The 16,384-nt window shown below is 50.4% G+C and overlaps 1 protein-coding gene across 1 annotated transcript in view; it reads left to right on the top strand.

The window, feature by feature from the left end:
* Itpr2 (inositol 1,4,5-trisphosphate receptor type 2) overlaps positions 1-16,384 on the top strand; it is a 356,230-nt gene that overhangs the window by 300,990 nt on the left and 38,856 nt on the right. The window contains exons 54-55 of the mRNA XM_051173394.1: positions 1,274-1,439; positions 14,342-14,502. Coding sequence (XP_051029351.1) covers positions 1,274-1,439; positions 14,342-14,502 — 327 coding nt within the window. The remainder of the gene's footprint in view (positions 1-1,273; positions 1,440-14,341; positions 14,503-16,384) is intronic.

Below are 16,384 nucleotides of genomic sequence, written 5' to 3'. Positions count from 1 at the left end.
TGAGTAGGCCTCTCTGTGACAGACCCGCAGCACACAGGCCTGGTTTCTTTCTTGCCGCCTCCCTTGCCAGTATTTATGGTACGGTTTTGATTGTCAGGGCTCCGGTATCATTTGCTTTTCAAGAGTACACCGGTGGCTGTAAGAGCAGTTAATTGCACAGTGGAGTCGCACGAGATGGAGGTGAACTAAAAGCCCATGGCTCGAGTCTGCGCTGCACATTGTATCACAGCAGCAAAGTCATGACCACAGACTCCATAGCAGCTCATTGTTAAACAGAGCACAGCAGCTCGGCTGCCTGGCTCTACAGAGCCCCCAGGTGCAAGGATTCACTCTGCTTTTGCTCAGGACGAATGCAAAGTGGGGATGAGCTCTAACGGAATTTCACGCATTAAGGCAGCAAAGCGAGAACATTTCTCAGTAACTGTGAACGTTGGGTCACCAGGCAAGAAGCATGCAGTCCTCTTCTGCGGCTGGCCTGTTAGAAAATGTCCAGTCATCTTGCTAATAAGCTCAGCTTGCATATAAACAGCGGGACCCCATGGTCTCTGGTGTGGGTTTTAACACTGCAGGCCGGACAGGATATGTATACGTGAGCTGTGTACACTTGACCTCGTCGGGACTAGCACAGAACCTACTGCAGAAGTTGAGAAATGTCCAGGTCTCTCTCGGCCAGCCTTGGGGCTGTGTTTGACAACCCTCTGCTTGGAGCCTGGGAGAGAGAGAGAGAGCTGCACAATTGGATTGTTTTTCTCACTGCTGTCACAAAACTAAGAAAGCAAGGACTGGTTTGGTTCACGGTTCTGTGGGATTATTCCATTGTCCTAGGAAAGATGCAACTTCTGTTAGAGCCGGGGTGGCAGAAGGGTCGGGAAGCCAGCTGGCCACGTGGCTCCCACCCTCAGGAAGCAGAGGTCTGGTCTATAAGGCCTCAAGCCCCCTCTTCCCCCCAGCCCCTCGTGATGAAGACCAAGTGTCCAGATGACGTGAGCCCGTGCAGATGTTTTGTGTCCATCACTAGTAAAGCACCAAGGCACCAAGTGTTTTCCTTGGGGAGAAGTATCAGCCCCAGAGAAATGGAAGGATTCTGAGAGCAGGCGTCCTGCACTCCCTCAGCTGGAGGGAGGGTAAGGGCACAGAGAGGTTCACTTCCCTAACCGGGGCTGTGTCCACTCAGAGGACACCTGTTGGGTGTCCGCATCATGCCGACGGTGTGAGCATGACAGCCACGAAGTAAGTGCGTTTCCCATGTGTGCTTTGTGCTCTCCCGTTGCAGGAGCCCTTGTTTGCCGCCCGCGTGGTATATGACCTCCTTTTCTTCTTCATCGTCATCATCATCGTCCTGAACCTGATTTTTGGGGTCATCATTGACACCTTTGCCGACCTCAGAAGCGAGAAGCAGAAGAAAGAAGAAATTCTCAAGACAACGTGCTTCATCTGCGGTAGGAGCCCCCCTTCGCCCCTGGGTTACCAAGAGAGATGGGTAAATTGCCCCCAGGATAACGGATGGGCAAACTGCCTGGCAGGGAGGAGAGATGAGGATGATTTCCCTTTTTCGTGCTTTAGGAAAAATTATTTTAACGTGAAGGCTGGACAAAATTCAGGTTACATAATGCCACACGAGACTGACATCCTCTGCTTCCGTAAATAGATGCAGGAATCACCCCCAAACTCTTCTGCCGTTGTTTCTGCAATTTGTATGGTCCTCTGACTGTAGCGTATGCTGCCAGATGCCAGGAGGTTCCACCAACTGGCAAATGGGCTTTTAATCACAACAGCATATTGAGTGGTATTACAGAGTGACTTTTATTTTGCTGGATTGCAAATCCAAAGGTTCCACTCATTGGCATCACCATTTTAGATTCAGAACCGGGCATTGTCCCACGGTTACAGCTACGCACATATACACACACATGCATATGACAGACCATGCAACCGCTATAGAACATACCCCACACACCCACACTACACACAACGCGCAGCAGGCTGCATACACACACACCGCATGTTCTGCACGTGTGCACACGCGCCCTTTTCTTCTGTCCCATCCTCCCCTCTCAGGCTGAACCAGCTTCCCCTTCGTGATCACCCTCTCTGAAACCCTTCCCTTTTCTCTCTACCCATCAGCCCTCCCTGGCTTCCCTTGCCACCATGGCCCCTACCCTGAACCCCAGACTCACACTCACCCTCCATTCTCCTTGCTTTGGCCTCCACCACAGGGGCGTGGCGTCTAACTTAAACGGGGCTTCAGCAAAGCCTGTCCTCTGCCTGCCCTGGCTTTTCTCATTTGCCGCCTTCCCCTCGGTGGCTCTTCCAAGATGTTTCATCGTTCCTCTAGCTGGACGTGGGCCTGGGAAGAATGTGAAATAGTACACATGGTCTGCGGGAGAATGTCCGTTAGCCATGACCTGTTTGAGCATTCATGATCTGTGCTCAGACAGACAGACAGACACACACACACACACGCAAGCGTGCACGCACAAGCAACTGTGTATCAAGGGCAGTGGCAGACATTTCTGGGTTACTAAAGGTAATAAGAGGATAGACACTTCCGAAGGACACAGTGGGCAGCAGTAACAGCCTGCGTGTGCCTTAGGCATAGGGCGCAGAGATGATGACCAAGGACAGAGGGGATTAATCAGTTGCTGAGTGGATAGAAGCGGAACAGCCAGGACCAGAGGTGGTGTGGAAGCAGCGTCGGCACAGCCTGGGGCCAAACACTGGGGCTGAAGGGGTGAAAGGTCTGTCTGGGCTCTGGTTTGAAGCTCTGGGCCACCATGGCAGGGCAGAGATGGTGGTGATATCGAGCAGCTCTCCACTCTGCAGGGGGAGCATCAGGCTGCTTGTCCACGTGTTGACTGGTCAGGAAACGGACATGAGCTAGGTACCGTACCTCAAGACCTGCTGCACTAGGAGCTGGCCTCCTCCAGCTAAGCCTACTTCCCCAAGTTCTCAGACCCCCAAAAGCACCGCCACCTGGGGGCCAAGCGCTAAAGCCTGTGCCTACGGGGCTTTCCTAACACACGGTAGCAGGGGGCCACGGCGTTGTTGGTGTGAGCCTGAGCGTCTCACCGTGCGTGGAAAAGCACCGGGTCTAGTTATTGTTCTAGAGCATCGCGGTAGTTCTTAAGAGTCCTTCCTTCATCAGGGGGTTGTCCTGGAGACAGAGTAACTAACTAGTTATTACCACAGCCCGATGACAAGTAAGGAAGACCAGATTGTGACAGCCTGTGGTGCAGTGTTAGTGGGTGCAAGGCATTGTCAAGAAAGGTAGGTGATAGAACCTCAAAACCTTTTTAAAACATGGGCCTGTTCTTATTTGTGTGTCTGACTGTTTAGCTTGTATGTGTGTATGAGGCCAGAGTTGTGGACAGTTGTGAGCCACTGTGGAGGTGCTGGGAGCCAGACCCAGGTCCTCTGTAAGACCAGCGAATGCTCTTAACCGTGGAGCTTTGAAACCCTGATGGTTGGGAATGGAGGTGACAGATGGCTGGGTGCATGGGCGATGCCAAGTGGCTGAGTATGGTGGGGTGGGGTACGAACACCCCGGATTTAACTTGGGGAGTACTAGCCTTGAGAGTCGGGTCTCTTCTCTGCAGACAGTGGCAAGCAACCCCCAGCCCACAGACTACAGTGAGATCTGGAGACTGAAGGACAGCTGCCATGTCAGATGTGGCACAAGCGGCGTGTAAGCAGGATGCACGCCGCGAAGAGTCTGGAGAGAGAACAAGGGTGCAAGGGATGCGTGTGCACGCTCTGCACTGCTGGCTCCAGCACGGCGGGCTGTGCCGTTGCCGCTGAGGCCAGCAGGGCAGATGGATGCCGGCCTGTGTCCTCCGTGCCCCTTCTGGCCGCTGGATTCACAGCATTGTGTGGTGGTTTCCTGAGCAGCCCTTTGGTGTTCCACCTGGAGGGTGGCCCAGACAGAAGCAATTCCAGAAAAGGAGTAGACAAGCCAAGCCGTGCAAAGACATGCATGGTTGACCCCAAGAACATAGTGGGAGTCCCTCTCTGGGTGGCTCTGGGCAGATCCAGGTGGAGGATATTCTCCTGAGCGGTGTCGCGGTGCCAAAAATCCCGTGCCTGTGAGCTAAGGTGGTGGTGCATCAGGTCCCGTGCATTATGGCAGACTCCCCGAGTCTTCTGTTTATGAAGGTGGCATGATCGTTGATCGTTGACAAACCATTAGGAAGAGAGCTTCCTTCTGCCACCGGCATGAAGAGAAGCAGCTGCACCAGAGCTGCATTTTCTGTCTTTACAGCTGGCAATATTGCCTCTCTTCTTCTTCCCTCTCTCTCTCCCTCCCTCTCTCTCTCTTCCTCTCTCCCTCCTTTCTCATATTCATGTATACATATATGTATGCACACACACACACACACACACACACACACACGTGTATATAATTTGTGACCGACAGTCAGAGCAAAGAAGACCAATAACATGAGTAGAAGTCCCTTGCCCTTCGACTTTGGCTGGCAGCTTGGGTGGTTTACAGGGCTGGCTGCCCAGTGCAGAGCTCAGATTTGCCGGAAGGAATTGAGGCCAAACAAGAACGCACTGTCCACGTGTAGACTGCATGAGGAAAGTGAGGCTGGGTGACACAACCAGAGACGCCATGCAGTCGCGCAGGAGTGTGGAGAAGAAACGCGTCTGGACACCTGAAGGAATGCTGTCTTCTGTCCTGGGAGAGAACTAGATCCCATGCATATCGCCTCCCAGAGGACAGGCCTCTTTCTGTGTCTTTGGCTCTCAGTGATGTCCCATTCCTTTATACTAGCTCTTTGGAAAAGAGGCTTTGATTTTGCATGGACCACCATTCCCTCACCCCTCATCCCCCATCCCCCATCCCTATCCCCCACCGCCATCGCCATCCCCATCCCCCATCCCCATCCCCCATCCCTCACACCCTCATCCCCCATCCCCATCCCCCATCCTCATCCCCCATCCCTATCCCCCATCCCTCACACCCTCATCCCCCATCCTCATCCCCCATCCCTATCCCCCATCCCTATCCCCCACCCCCATCCCAATCCCCCATCCCCATCCCCCATACCTCACACCCTCACCCCCATCCCCCATCCTCATCCCCCATCCCTATCCCCCACCCCCATCGCCATCCCAACCCCCCATCCCCATCCCCCATCCCTCACACTCTCATCCCCCATCCCTATCCCCCATCCCCATCCCCATCTACCATCCCCATCCCCCACCCCCTCATCCCCCATCGCCCATCCCCCATGCCCATTCCCCATCCCCATGCCCATCCCCCATCCCCATCCCCATGCCCATCCCCCATCCCCATCCCCATGCCCATCCCCCCATCCCCATCCCCACTCCCCACCCCCATCCCCCACCCCCATCCCCTACAGTCTCACCACACTTTTCTCCCATGCCCATTTAACCCCACTTTGCTGAGTGTACATCACCAGCACCATACTTCCAGACTTCCTTTTTCTATTCCATGTTTACTAGACTGAAGCCGGCAGCCTCCTGGCAGCCACATGGACCCAGCCCAAACCCAGTGTCCCGTGTCTTCTCTGCCTTCCTCTGCTCAGCTCCAGACCCTGGCTGGCATGTGGTAGCCACACACACGCATGCAACTCTGCCTTCAGTAGGCAGGGCTGGAAGTTCTCACTCACATCAGTAACTCTGCTCTCTCCCTCCAGCACTCCAGCCACCCTGAGCTGACAGAGCTGCTTCCACAGGTTCCTACTACATCTTGTCACAAATGCTCACAGACACGTGGGCCTCTCGGTGCTGCCAGACTAAGTTTGCTAGTACGAAGGCCCTCAGTAATGTGGTGCTGTCCATTACTGTAAATTTCTAATTTTCCTGGCAATGAGACGCTTTACAATCTAGACCCCCTTCCTCTCTCTTCCCCCTCCCCTCCCCCCTTCCTCCCATAATTTTGTGTATCTCATCCATTTTCTCTCATTTATGTTTCAAATCCCAGTCCAAGTTTGCCCCTCACAGCTCACTTCCTGGACTCTATTCACCCTAGTGAGAGTATGTTCTGATTGAAATACCAAACCCCCGTGAGCCATAGAACTCATCCAGTCTCTGAGGCCCGGCCCCAATACTAGGATTCATGAATGCTTTTTCAGGCTCCCTCAGCAGCATAAACATGAATGGCTGTCATCACACCATGCTCAGGGATATCTGTTTGCCTCTGCCTGATGCTGTGCACCCTCATATTGTAGAGAACATGTAAACCCCCTAGTCAGATAGACATTGCCTTCCACAGTCCCCCACCCTGATGATGTAGCCTTGGCCAAGATTCTTGCCCTGAGCTTTTCTTTACTTCTCGGGAATGAGGAGAGTCTGTGGCCGTGCTTTAAGGCTGTGGTAGCTGTAATCAAGCTCTTGTTTGTAAAATTCTCTACTACTGTGCAAAGGTGAGACTCAGCTCTTAGTGAAGTGAACTGTTCTTCTAGAGAAGTAGACCCACCTACTAACCCTTTTCATGTTTCCATGTTTGACGTGGGGCTCATTATCAGTATGTGTTAACGAATGACAGTAAATCAGCCCCCACATCCACATTGTCTCTACACTCACATGACTTGTCAGACACACAAGGAAGGTAAGGAAGGGCAATGCTGAGTTGATGTGTACTTCATATCAAAACCAATCGCAGGCTGGGGAGATCGTTGTGAGTTTCTGGCCAAGTATCAAGGCCTGAGCTCAGATGCCCACACCCACACGGGCCAGCAGTGTGAGCCTGTGATCCTTAGGAGGCATACTGGTGCTCACTGGCCGCCCACTTAGTACTCAAGCAAAGTGGAGAAGGGATTGAGAAGATGCTTGTCATCTGCCTCTGGCCTCCACGGGCATGTATGTGTACACATGTGCATGTATTCAGGACATGAGTGCACAGACAACACCTAGTCTACTGACTACAGATGGTCCCGAACTTTGCCACAAACTTGGTTCTGTCTCAGTGGCGTGACACCCCGGGTACAGAAGACATATCCAGAGGGTCGGGGTTGATACTATCTCAAAAAAGTCTCTATCGACTTTCCTGGAAGCTTCACGCTTATTCAAAAGACTGAAGGGCTAATTGGTAATTTACATTCAGAGCAAATCTGAACAAAATTTTTGTATTATAATAAATAGAATGTCATGGAGTAGAACAAGTTAGTGTGTATATCTGAAATAGAATTGAAAATTTGAAAAAAAAAAAAGGTAGTTGAGCATTTGCCCACCATATGTAAAGGCCCACACTTAACCCCTTTTACCGAAGGAAAATAGTGTGAACTGGGAACAGAGAGATGTCTCAGGCATGAAGAGCATACACTAAGCATGTAGAAGACCAGACCGGTTCCCAGCATCCATGTGGGTGGCTTCCAACCACCTGTAGCTCAGCTCCAGGACTCTCACGCCCTCTTCTGGCCTTTGTGAGGATCTACACGCATGTGTGCATATACTCCAAAACCGTACAACACACACTCACACACACACACTCACACTCTCACACACACACACACAAGACAAATAGGACTGGATGAAAGGTTAGTTCCCTGGTAAGGAGGAATCCTGCTGTGGTGGATGTTACCAGAAACTCAGGACAGGAAATAAACGTCATTCCTGATTTCTCTTACTCTCTAAGTCTGTGTGATTAGATTTCATGACCTCTCTGGTTTTCACTCTGAAATGTTTCTTCACCGACATTTATTCAGTTCTTCCATCAAGTTCAGCTGAATTCCTGTGGTTGTTTGGGTACTCTGTAGGTGGCGTTCAAAATCTAGGCAGGCAGCAAAGTGGAGGCTAAGAGCTAAGGCTAAGTTGCAGGCACAGGGGATCAGCCATCTGGCGGTGCCAAACGCTGAGCTGAGTCTTGGAGAAGCTTCTGCAAGGGGGAAGAGGCAGCCGGAGGCAGAGTTTTCCTCAGAACGTGGAAGATTTGGAGGGTGAGAGAAGGTCTACACGGAAGTCAGAACAGGAGTCCGGGGTGGCCTCGAGTGGCTGACCTTGGGACACCCTTATGGTTGTCAGAGGTGGACAGGGCGTGCAAAGAAACTACTTTTCAATGAGCTACATTGGCCAAGCCCAGCAGCTAGCCCAGTGGGGTTCTCTAGACGGAAGCTAGATAAGGAAATTGAACTTGGTGACGAAGTCAGTCTTGGAGGTAAGGATTCAGGAACCTCCGGTGTGGTGAAGGCTATCTTTGGAAGTGAGTGCCACACTCCAGAGAGCAAGAACCTGTGAGTTTGAAGATGACATGACCCCCGCCCCCCACACATTCTCCTCCATCGTCCCGGCTCCTTGCCCTCTCCATCAGTCCTTCCTACTGTCCCCCAAGCTCTGCCCCGAGAACTACTTCAAGCATAGTTCTGAACCTGCTGTTTCCACCCAGGAGTCCTCAACACCAAGGGAAAATGCCATCGATTTGAGTTTAAAGCTCTCTGGGTTTTTTAAATGCACATCCCGTTTGCTGTTTTTGAGCACTGCAGTGGAGGGCTGAGCTTCCCCACACCGGGCCACCCACGTTCGTCTCTAGCTTTGCCACGGCGAGTCCTTCGCTCATGTGGACCTTCAGGGTCACCGGTGCCTTTATGCCATGCTGACTGACTCTCCACGTAACTACAGGGGTTAGATTGAATCATTCTGGATCTATTTCTTGGTGCAGATAAACGTCATGTTGGATGGTAGGGTATTTACACAGCTTTGTAGTTGTCAGCAGAAGTAGGTGCTCGGTAAAACCCAGGTGGTGTTTAGAAGCATTTACCTCTCCTTCGCCCGCTGATGTCATCTTCTGAGGGTCTGTAAAACTGTGTGCCTCCCTGAAGACTTTCGTCATTTTGTCCTCTGTGTCCCCTTCACGCTGCTTCACGCACGCTGCTTCAGAGCATTGAGTGCGTTACCTGGTTCCGCTACCATGATCTGGGTTGAGTGATGATGGATCAGTACTTTAATACTCTTATTACTTTGCAAATGGGGGGAGAGGGGCTTGAATTTAATTCTGAGGAATTCTACTTTAATACTCTTCTTTTTAATTAGTAGCTCTATCGTGATGTAACCCACACATCCTTAAAACCAACCCACTTAAGGTCTACAGCACCACACCTTTAACGGATTCAGAATTGGTACAGAACTTTACGATCCATTCCAGGACATATTACTGCCCCTAACATTCACCATCCATCATGTTCTCGGCGGCCTCCCGTCACCCTGCGCCCTGGCTGACCTCTCGTCTGCTCTCTGCCTCTGTACCTTTTCCTTTTTTTTCCAGCTTTGGGGTAGTGGGGGAGCTGTGTTGTGGTGCCCATCCTTGAGCAATTGCTGGGCGTGCATTCCTCGTTCCTGTATGCCTGGGCATGGTCTCCTGAGTCAGGCTGTGACTGTGTGGAGCCTATTTTACAATTCCTTTTCATTCCCCGAGGGCCCAGAATCCCCCCCCCCCACACACACATTGTCATTATGTGCCTTCGACTTTAGTGGAAGTACGTTTTACTACTGAGTACTCTTAACTCATCCAATCTCAGTTTTGATGGGTGTTGACCGAGTGTCAGCCGCAGTTGTAAACTACTGAGGCCATGGTGAAGAGCAGAGGCAGGGATATCTGTTGTTGGGAAAGCATGGTAAGGAATAAGTACCAGGCCAGGCTTGGTAGCACATGCCTGTAACCTGCACAACCAGGAAACAGATGAACTAGGATCATACTACTGAAGCCAGCCTTTTTTCCATGTCAAGTCCCAAGCCAGCCACTGTCTCAACAACACAAAATAAGACAGGGAAGTAGCAAGTGTAGGTGTGTGTGCACATCCCCAGGGGAGCGCATTTCTTCCTCCCGTGCCGGCCTGCAGCAGGCTCTGCCTGGCAGGCATGGCTACCCTGTTACCTCAGGGTTGAGAGCCTGACAGGCATGGCTACCCTGTTACCTCAGGGTTGAGAGCCAGCATCATTTAACAATTTCCACACTGCTATTGTCAGTCTGGTAGGAAGTGGTGCACAGAGGACAGATGGCCCAGAGTGCCAGGCAATGGTAAGGAACTGCCTGTGTGCTGGACACTGCGTCACCGTAGGTCACCTGCCAGTCAGAGTTCTGCAGAAATGTCCATGAATGTGTTACTAAGGACACCACAGTGAATGAGTTCTGTGGCCAGAGGAAATGCCTAGCCAGGGCCCCTAATAGAGGGAAAGAGGCCAGCATGGCTGCCTATGCAGCAGCAGGGGGAGGCGCGGAGGTAAGGTCGGGGCAGCAGAGGAACCAGGCCACTTGGCACAGAAATGTTGTGTGAGACAGGGGTGGCGTCTCCCACATTCAGGGGAGGTTTCCCCCTATCAGTTAGCCCTCTCTGGAAACAGCCTCATGGACACAACCAGACCTATTCCCTAGGCATCACTTAATCCATTGAAAACATTTTAGAGCTAGTGAGATGATTCAGTGACCAAAGTTTCAGGCATGAGACCTTAGTTCGGAACTCAGCATCAACATGAAGAGCCCGGCACAGCCACACACCGGTTTGTTAACCTCAGCCTCATGGAGACAGAGACATGAGCATCTCTGGGTTGCTGGCTGCCAGTTTGTCTCCAGCTTCAATATGAGAACCTGTCTCCGATGAACAGGTCAGAGACAGATGGAGTAGGGCACCCTGCCCGCCCCCAAGTGCTGTCATCCACCATCTATATGGAATTCAGCTGGCACTGGACACTTTAACGTCTATATTTTAACTAATGTTATGCAAGCCACTTTCTGCAGCTGTCGAGAGGGGCTGCTGTGAGGGCCGTAGCCAAGGTGAATGCTCCATATTGTTCAGGCTTTCCAAGAGTCACTTTAGCTTCCCTGCCGAGAGTACAGGACACAGGTAGACACAGGCAGGCCTGGGCAGCTAATGAGATGACCCACGCGCACAGGAAGGCAAAAGCTCAGACCGCAGCATCAGCAGAGGAGGTGTTAACACAGACACAGTGTGGATTGGGAACGGCAGAGAAAAGTCAAGGATGATTCCTGGGATAATGGCTTGGACAGCAACACTGGAGTAAGTAGCCACTAATTAAAGAGAGGAGGCTGTGAAGGGAGGGAATTTGGAGCTCATGCCGGACATGCTGAACTGATCGGTCAAGTAAAGTGAGGTACAATCATGAGATGGCTGTATTCTATATCATTTTCATTAAAAAAAAAATCCAATAACAATTTTAAAAAGTCAACCCATCACCGGGGACAGATATTTTAAAATGGACTTGTTTTGTAAGTGTTTAAAGGTTTTTCCTGTCCGAGTGACCTTTGAAATGTGCACAGGGAAGGAGCAGCCAGGATTGGAATTCAGTTTCCTGGTGTCTTCTCCAATATCGGAATAGCAAAGACGTACTCAGCCCTGTCACCCTGTCTCCATAGCAATAAGACCCGTTTCCCACAGATGTTTCCCGTCCTCTCCGTTCACGCTCTCCATAGCTCCTCATTGCAATAAAAAAAGTCTGACTACTCAACCCACCCCTCCATAATTCCTCAAGAAGGCCTGTTAGCCATACTCCTCCATGGCCCCTAGAGCAGCCCCCGCCTCCGGGTTCCTGCCCTGACTCTCTTCACTGTTGAAGTGTAAGCCAAACCAACCCTTTCCTTCCCAGTCTGCTTTTAGACATGGCGCTTCATGGAAGCAATAGGGTTACCGAAAAGGACAACATTGGTACAGGATGGTAGGGTACTGCTGTGACGGGCCTGACCTTGTGTTTTGGGGAGGATCATGGAAGGACTTTGGAACCTTGGGCTAGAAAAGCCACTGAGTGTTGAGAGCTGGGTGGGCTGGTCTGTGGGAGCTTGGGAGACAAGAATCCTGATGTCACTGTGTATGATGGAAGCCCGGCTTAGGAAGTTCGAAGGCTGTCAGAGCCATTTGTTAGTTTGATTTAAGATGTTGTGGCTCTGGCCAGCTGGGGCTGACTTAGTTGTGATTAACAAGAGACCAGCACCATTGAAGGGAAACCTTTGCTTTGCTCGGACAACGGATGCTGGTTAGGGGGGGGCTGAGGAAATAGCACCCCTGGGGCGGAGCCTTCAGCAAGTGCGTCAGAGAGCACACGGAAGGCTGCACTTGGTAATGCAAGAGTCACCCGGGTGTTACTGATTTGAAGGCACGAGGGGTCATGGAGATCAGCTGAGGCTTGGCAGTGTGAGAGGCCAGAAGTGTGTTGCAGGTGACCCAGCTCACACACTCCTGGTTTATTAAGGACGTTAGCTCCGCCTTTGTACCCCCTCCCAGGGTCCCATTGGCTCAGGCGGCTGACCCTGCTGCATGTCCTTTCCTCATTGGCGGCTCTGGTCAGGTGTCTCTCCACCAGCATCTCTGGGAGTAGAGGCAGGCGTGGCAGCTTGGCTCAGGGAGGAAGTGCCTGATGCGCATGCTCATACGTGCTGGCCTGGGCACTGGGGCCAGAGAGACCGCGGCTTGGGCAGGCTGACCGCAGTTTCTCCTACACCGAGGAGGCCTTTGGTAACGGTGCAGCTTCTGAGGCAGTGGCAGGCCTAGGGTTGAAGTGGCTTGTGGCCATGATGACATCCCAGAGTTTGGAGATGCCCGTGCATGGGATGACCTAGACCAGCAGCGACGGTGGAGTGGACCATGGCTAGCTTAGGGTATGGGCTATGCGTGGCGCACAGTGTGGAGCTGGAGATGACCCGCGCGCCCCGTCAAGGAGCCCAGAAGATAACAGATGAATCCCAGGCATGGGCCGTTGAGTGGTTCACACTATTGGAGCCTGGTTTTGCTTTGATCTGACTGTAAGTGTGCTCTGGCTCTTCCCTCGTGAAGTAAGAATTTATTTACCTTACTTCTTTATTTTATAGGAGCCCACAGTTTAGAGTCATTTGATTTCAAGAGAGACTTCAGGTTTTTTTGTTTGTTTGTTTGTTTTTTGAGGCAGAACTGTTTTTTGAGTCTGAGACTGTGGGACTTTTAAGATTGTAAAATATTTTATAATGTGATGTTTATATTAATGTGTGATCTTGGGGATGAACAAGAAAGGGAAGGTGGTGATTTTACAATGATGTTTTTGTGTTGACAAGGGATCAATTGGGCTGTATAGTTTTATTTCAATTTAACACTAGCTAGAGTCGTCAGAGAGGAGGGAATGTCAATTAAGGAAATGCCTCCATAAGGTGGGGCTGCAGGCAAGTCTGTAAGGCATTTTCTTCATTAGTGACTGATGGAGGAGGACACAGCCCATTGTGGGTGGTGCCATCCTGGGCTGATGATCCTGGGGTCTTGAAGAAACCAGACTGAGCAAGCCATAAGAAACAAGCCAGTAAGCAGCTCCCTCCATGTCCTCTGCATCAGCTCCTGCCTCCAGGTCCCTGCCCTGACTTCCTTCAGTGATGAACTAAGGTGTGGGAATGTGAGCCACACGAACTCTTCTCCCCAGCTTGCTTTTGGTCATGGTGTTTCATCACAGTAGCAGTAACCCTGGCAAGGACACCTGAGAATTGCAGTGGCCATAGCAGCCCCGGCTTCTCTGACTATCACAGACTAGGGTCCCCGAGGAGAGTCCTCACTCTACACAGTGTGCCCAGGGCTGTCTCTGATCAAAGGCTTTGCTGGCTGCAAGTGGCTGAAGGCATGACTCAGCCGTTTTCCTTTAACCCACGGCCTTGAAAGAAAGGAATCTTTCTCTTTCCTGACACAATTAGCCAGCATTCCGTTTGTTTGTTTTTTCTTTCTGAAATCTGTGTGTGTGTCTGTGTCTCTGTCTCTGTGTGTATGCATGTATGTGCACCAGCCTGTGTGAGTACCATAGTACATACATGTGGAGATCAGAGGACAGCTTTGGAGTCATTTCTTGCCTTCCACCTTATTTTGAGGCAGGGTCTTGTGTTTGTGATGCCTGTAAGTTTCCAGGCAATTCTCTGCCCCCCCTCCCCCCTCCCCCACCCCACGCAGTAGGAGTGTTAGGGTTACAGGTGTGCTCTATGGAACTGGACCTCCTGTGAACTCCAGTAATCAAATGCGGATCACCTGGCTTCTGTGGCAAACGCTTTTCCTACTGAGCCCTGTTTCCTTTTCTTGATCATCATTTTCTCTTGCCATTATACTTTTGGCCTGGTTGAATTCTAAAGTTCTGATATGGCTACATTTAGGATCACCTGCAGCTCTGACCTCTGTAATGGAACTGCACATCCCCAAGGGTCGTGGGGAGGAAAATAAACTGTAGTTGGGAATGATCTATAAACCACAGCCTCTTTTATCTAGAGCTTTTCTGTATTGTTGTTTTTAATTATAACCGTATTTTTAAAGTGGCACACGCTTCCAGAGAGCAGGTTTATTGTTGATTTTCAATAATGGTCATTTTTATTACTCGAAGAAGTCCTGATTAACGGAAAAGTTACATGCATAGCGTTTCCTGTGTTTTGCAGGCCTGGAGAGAGACAAGTTTGACAACAAGACGGTGTCCTTCGAGGAACACATTAAGTCAGAGCACAACATGTGGCATTATTTGTACTTCATCGTGCTGGTGAGGGTGAAGGACCCGACAGAGTACACAGGGCCTGAGAGCTACGTGGCTCAGATGATCACGGTGAGTGAGGGCTGCCTCTGCCCGTCCTGATTCTCCAACTGTGAGATCAGAGGCCTGTCTCTCTCCCTGCCCCTCTCTTAGGTGAGGGATGCTCTAGCTCTGTTTTTGTTGTTGTTTGTGTGTGAGCCTTTAAATAGGCTATCGGTCTCTGGAGAATTTCCACATTGTTGACATCATCCTTGTTATCCAATCGAATCTGTGTCTCCAGTGCACAGATAGCATCTTCTCGGGGATCATCTGTGTAGTGAAGTTTCCCACCAATGTCTCTGACCTCGGACCCCTTAACCCTGACCCCAAACCTCCAGTCATCACTGGACCTCTCAGTTCCCAAATCTAGAAGTTTCGTATTGTCACATGCAAACAAGAGTCATGCTTCAAAAGATTCCTTGAATTTCCCAAATCAACAATTCAAAACGTCTTGTGTGGGCATGTGGGTGTTCTAGGGGAGCCTCTTGGGAGAATGACGATTTCTGGCTTTAGAGGACAGCTGGCCCTTCTGTTCAGTCCTAAGAATGGTGTAGGAGAGTGAGGTAAAGAGCGAGGTGAGGGGAGGGAACTAACAAGAGGGGGAAATGAGGGACAAGGAAAGGGGTTAAGGAGACTGGCTCTTGATCGGACCCCGAAGGAGTAAGTCGCCTACTTAGATAAACAAAGACATAATACTGGCCACAGTCTGCTATGCATTCATCCATCCAGCCTTCATCCACCCATCTACCTATCATCCATCCATCCATCCATCCATCTGGGCACTGTCCTATTAAAAGTGTGGGTTGACACAGTGTTGACTTGCTTGCCTGTCGGTAGCTGTGTGTCTCCAGAAGACTGTGCGTAAATAGAGCTTTCATACCTTGGCAAGTCTTTAAGACATTCTCATTTCTGACTTCTGATTATGGCTGCTTGCTCTTCATTCTTCCTTTGAGATGGGAAGAATCTAGTATTTTGTCTGCTCCCCCACATTTACCTTTCTAAATGCAGGGGAAAGGTAAATGAGTCCCCTTAGGAACTCTGCCGTGGCTGTGGTTACACATTCTGGACAGCATCTGTGGGAAACATTTCCCATCTGCTCACCCAAAGGACAGCATCTTAGGAGCAGCAAACAGAACAGAGATGACTGGACAAAGTGTGCAAGGGTTTTAGCCACCCCCCAGCAACTGGGGGACATTTCCCAGTGTCATCTGAGGAGATGTATTGGGGGCTTTGGTGATATTGCTACTTAATTGACAAAGGGCCCACACCAAACCAGAGCTGTATGTAAGAGGAGGTCCCTGTGTATTCAGGAGATGGCTGTATCCTGGTCCCTGGGATCCCTTAGCTACCTGTCCTGTGACCATGGCTTTGAAGGGCCACCCTGATAGTATATCACACCTCTACACTCCTCTGTTCATTCAACCTTTAATGACTACTTCCTAATCTCTGCAGTATTGGTAAAGACAGTTTAATTAATGTTTTTGGTAGCACAATAGTCTATTTTAACAGACACACACATAAATTTATAATTTTATGGAAGACCTTTGTAAGGTATTGCTGACTCTTTGCTGTGCATACAGCCTAGGCAGTTGATATCCGAAATAAATATTAGAAGCAGTTCGGTAGACAGGGGTTGTCCCCAACATGCTAAGGACTATGCTGAAAGTTTGATGTTTACAGCTAAATAAGAAGTTATTGCTTCCTTAGGGAAGCTTACAGCATTTACTGAATGAATAAGTAAAACAAAAAAAGTGAATTAATGAATGAGTAATTTCCTTCTAGCCCTTTCATATCTGGACATAATTTATAGAACTATGCACCAAAATAGCCACTCCGGGAGGGTGAAATTGGAATTTCTCATCAGGGAAGCAGGTTTTCCTTTCTTTAACACCAGAAGGTGGAGACGCAGCTCAGG

This window comes from Phodopus roborovskii, unplaced genomic scaffold, assembly GCF_943737965.1.
Source record: "Phodopus roborovskii unplaced genomic scaffold, PHOROB, whole genome shotgun sequence".
NCBI classification, from domain to species: domain Eukaryota; kingdom Metazoa; phylum Chordata; class Mammalia; order Rodentia; family Cricetidae; genus Phodopus; species Phodopus roborovskii.
Note: the sequence above shows the minus strand (reverse complement) of the source record. Positions and strands in the feature narration are given on the sequence as shown.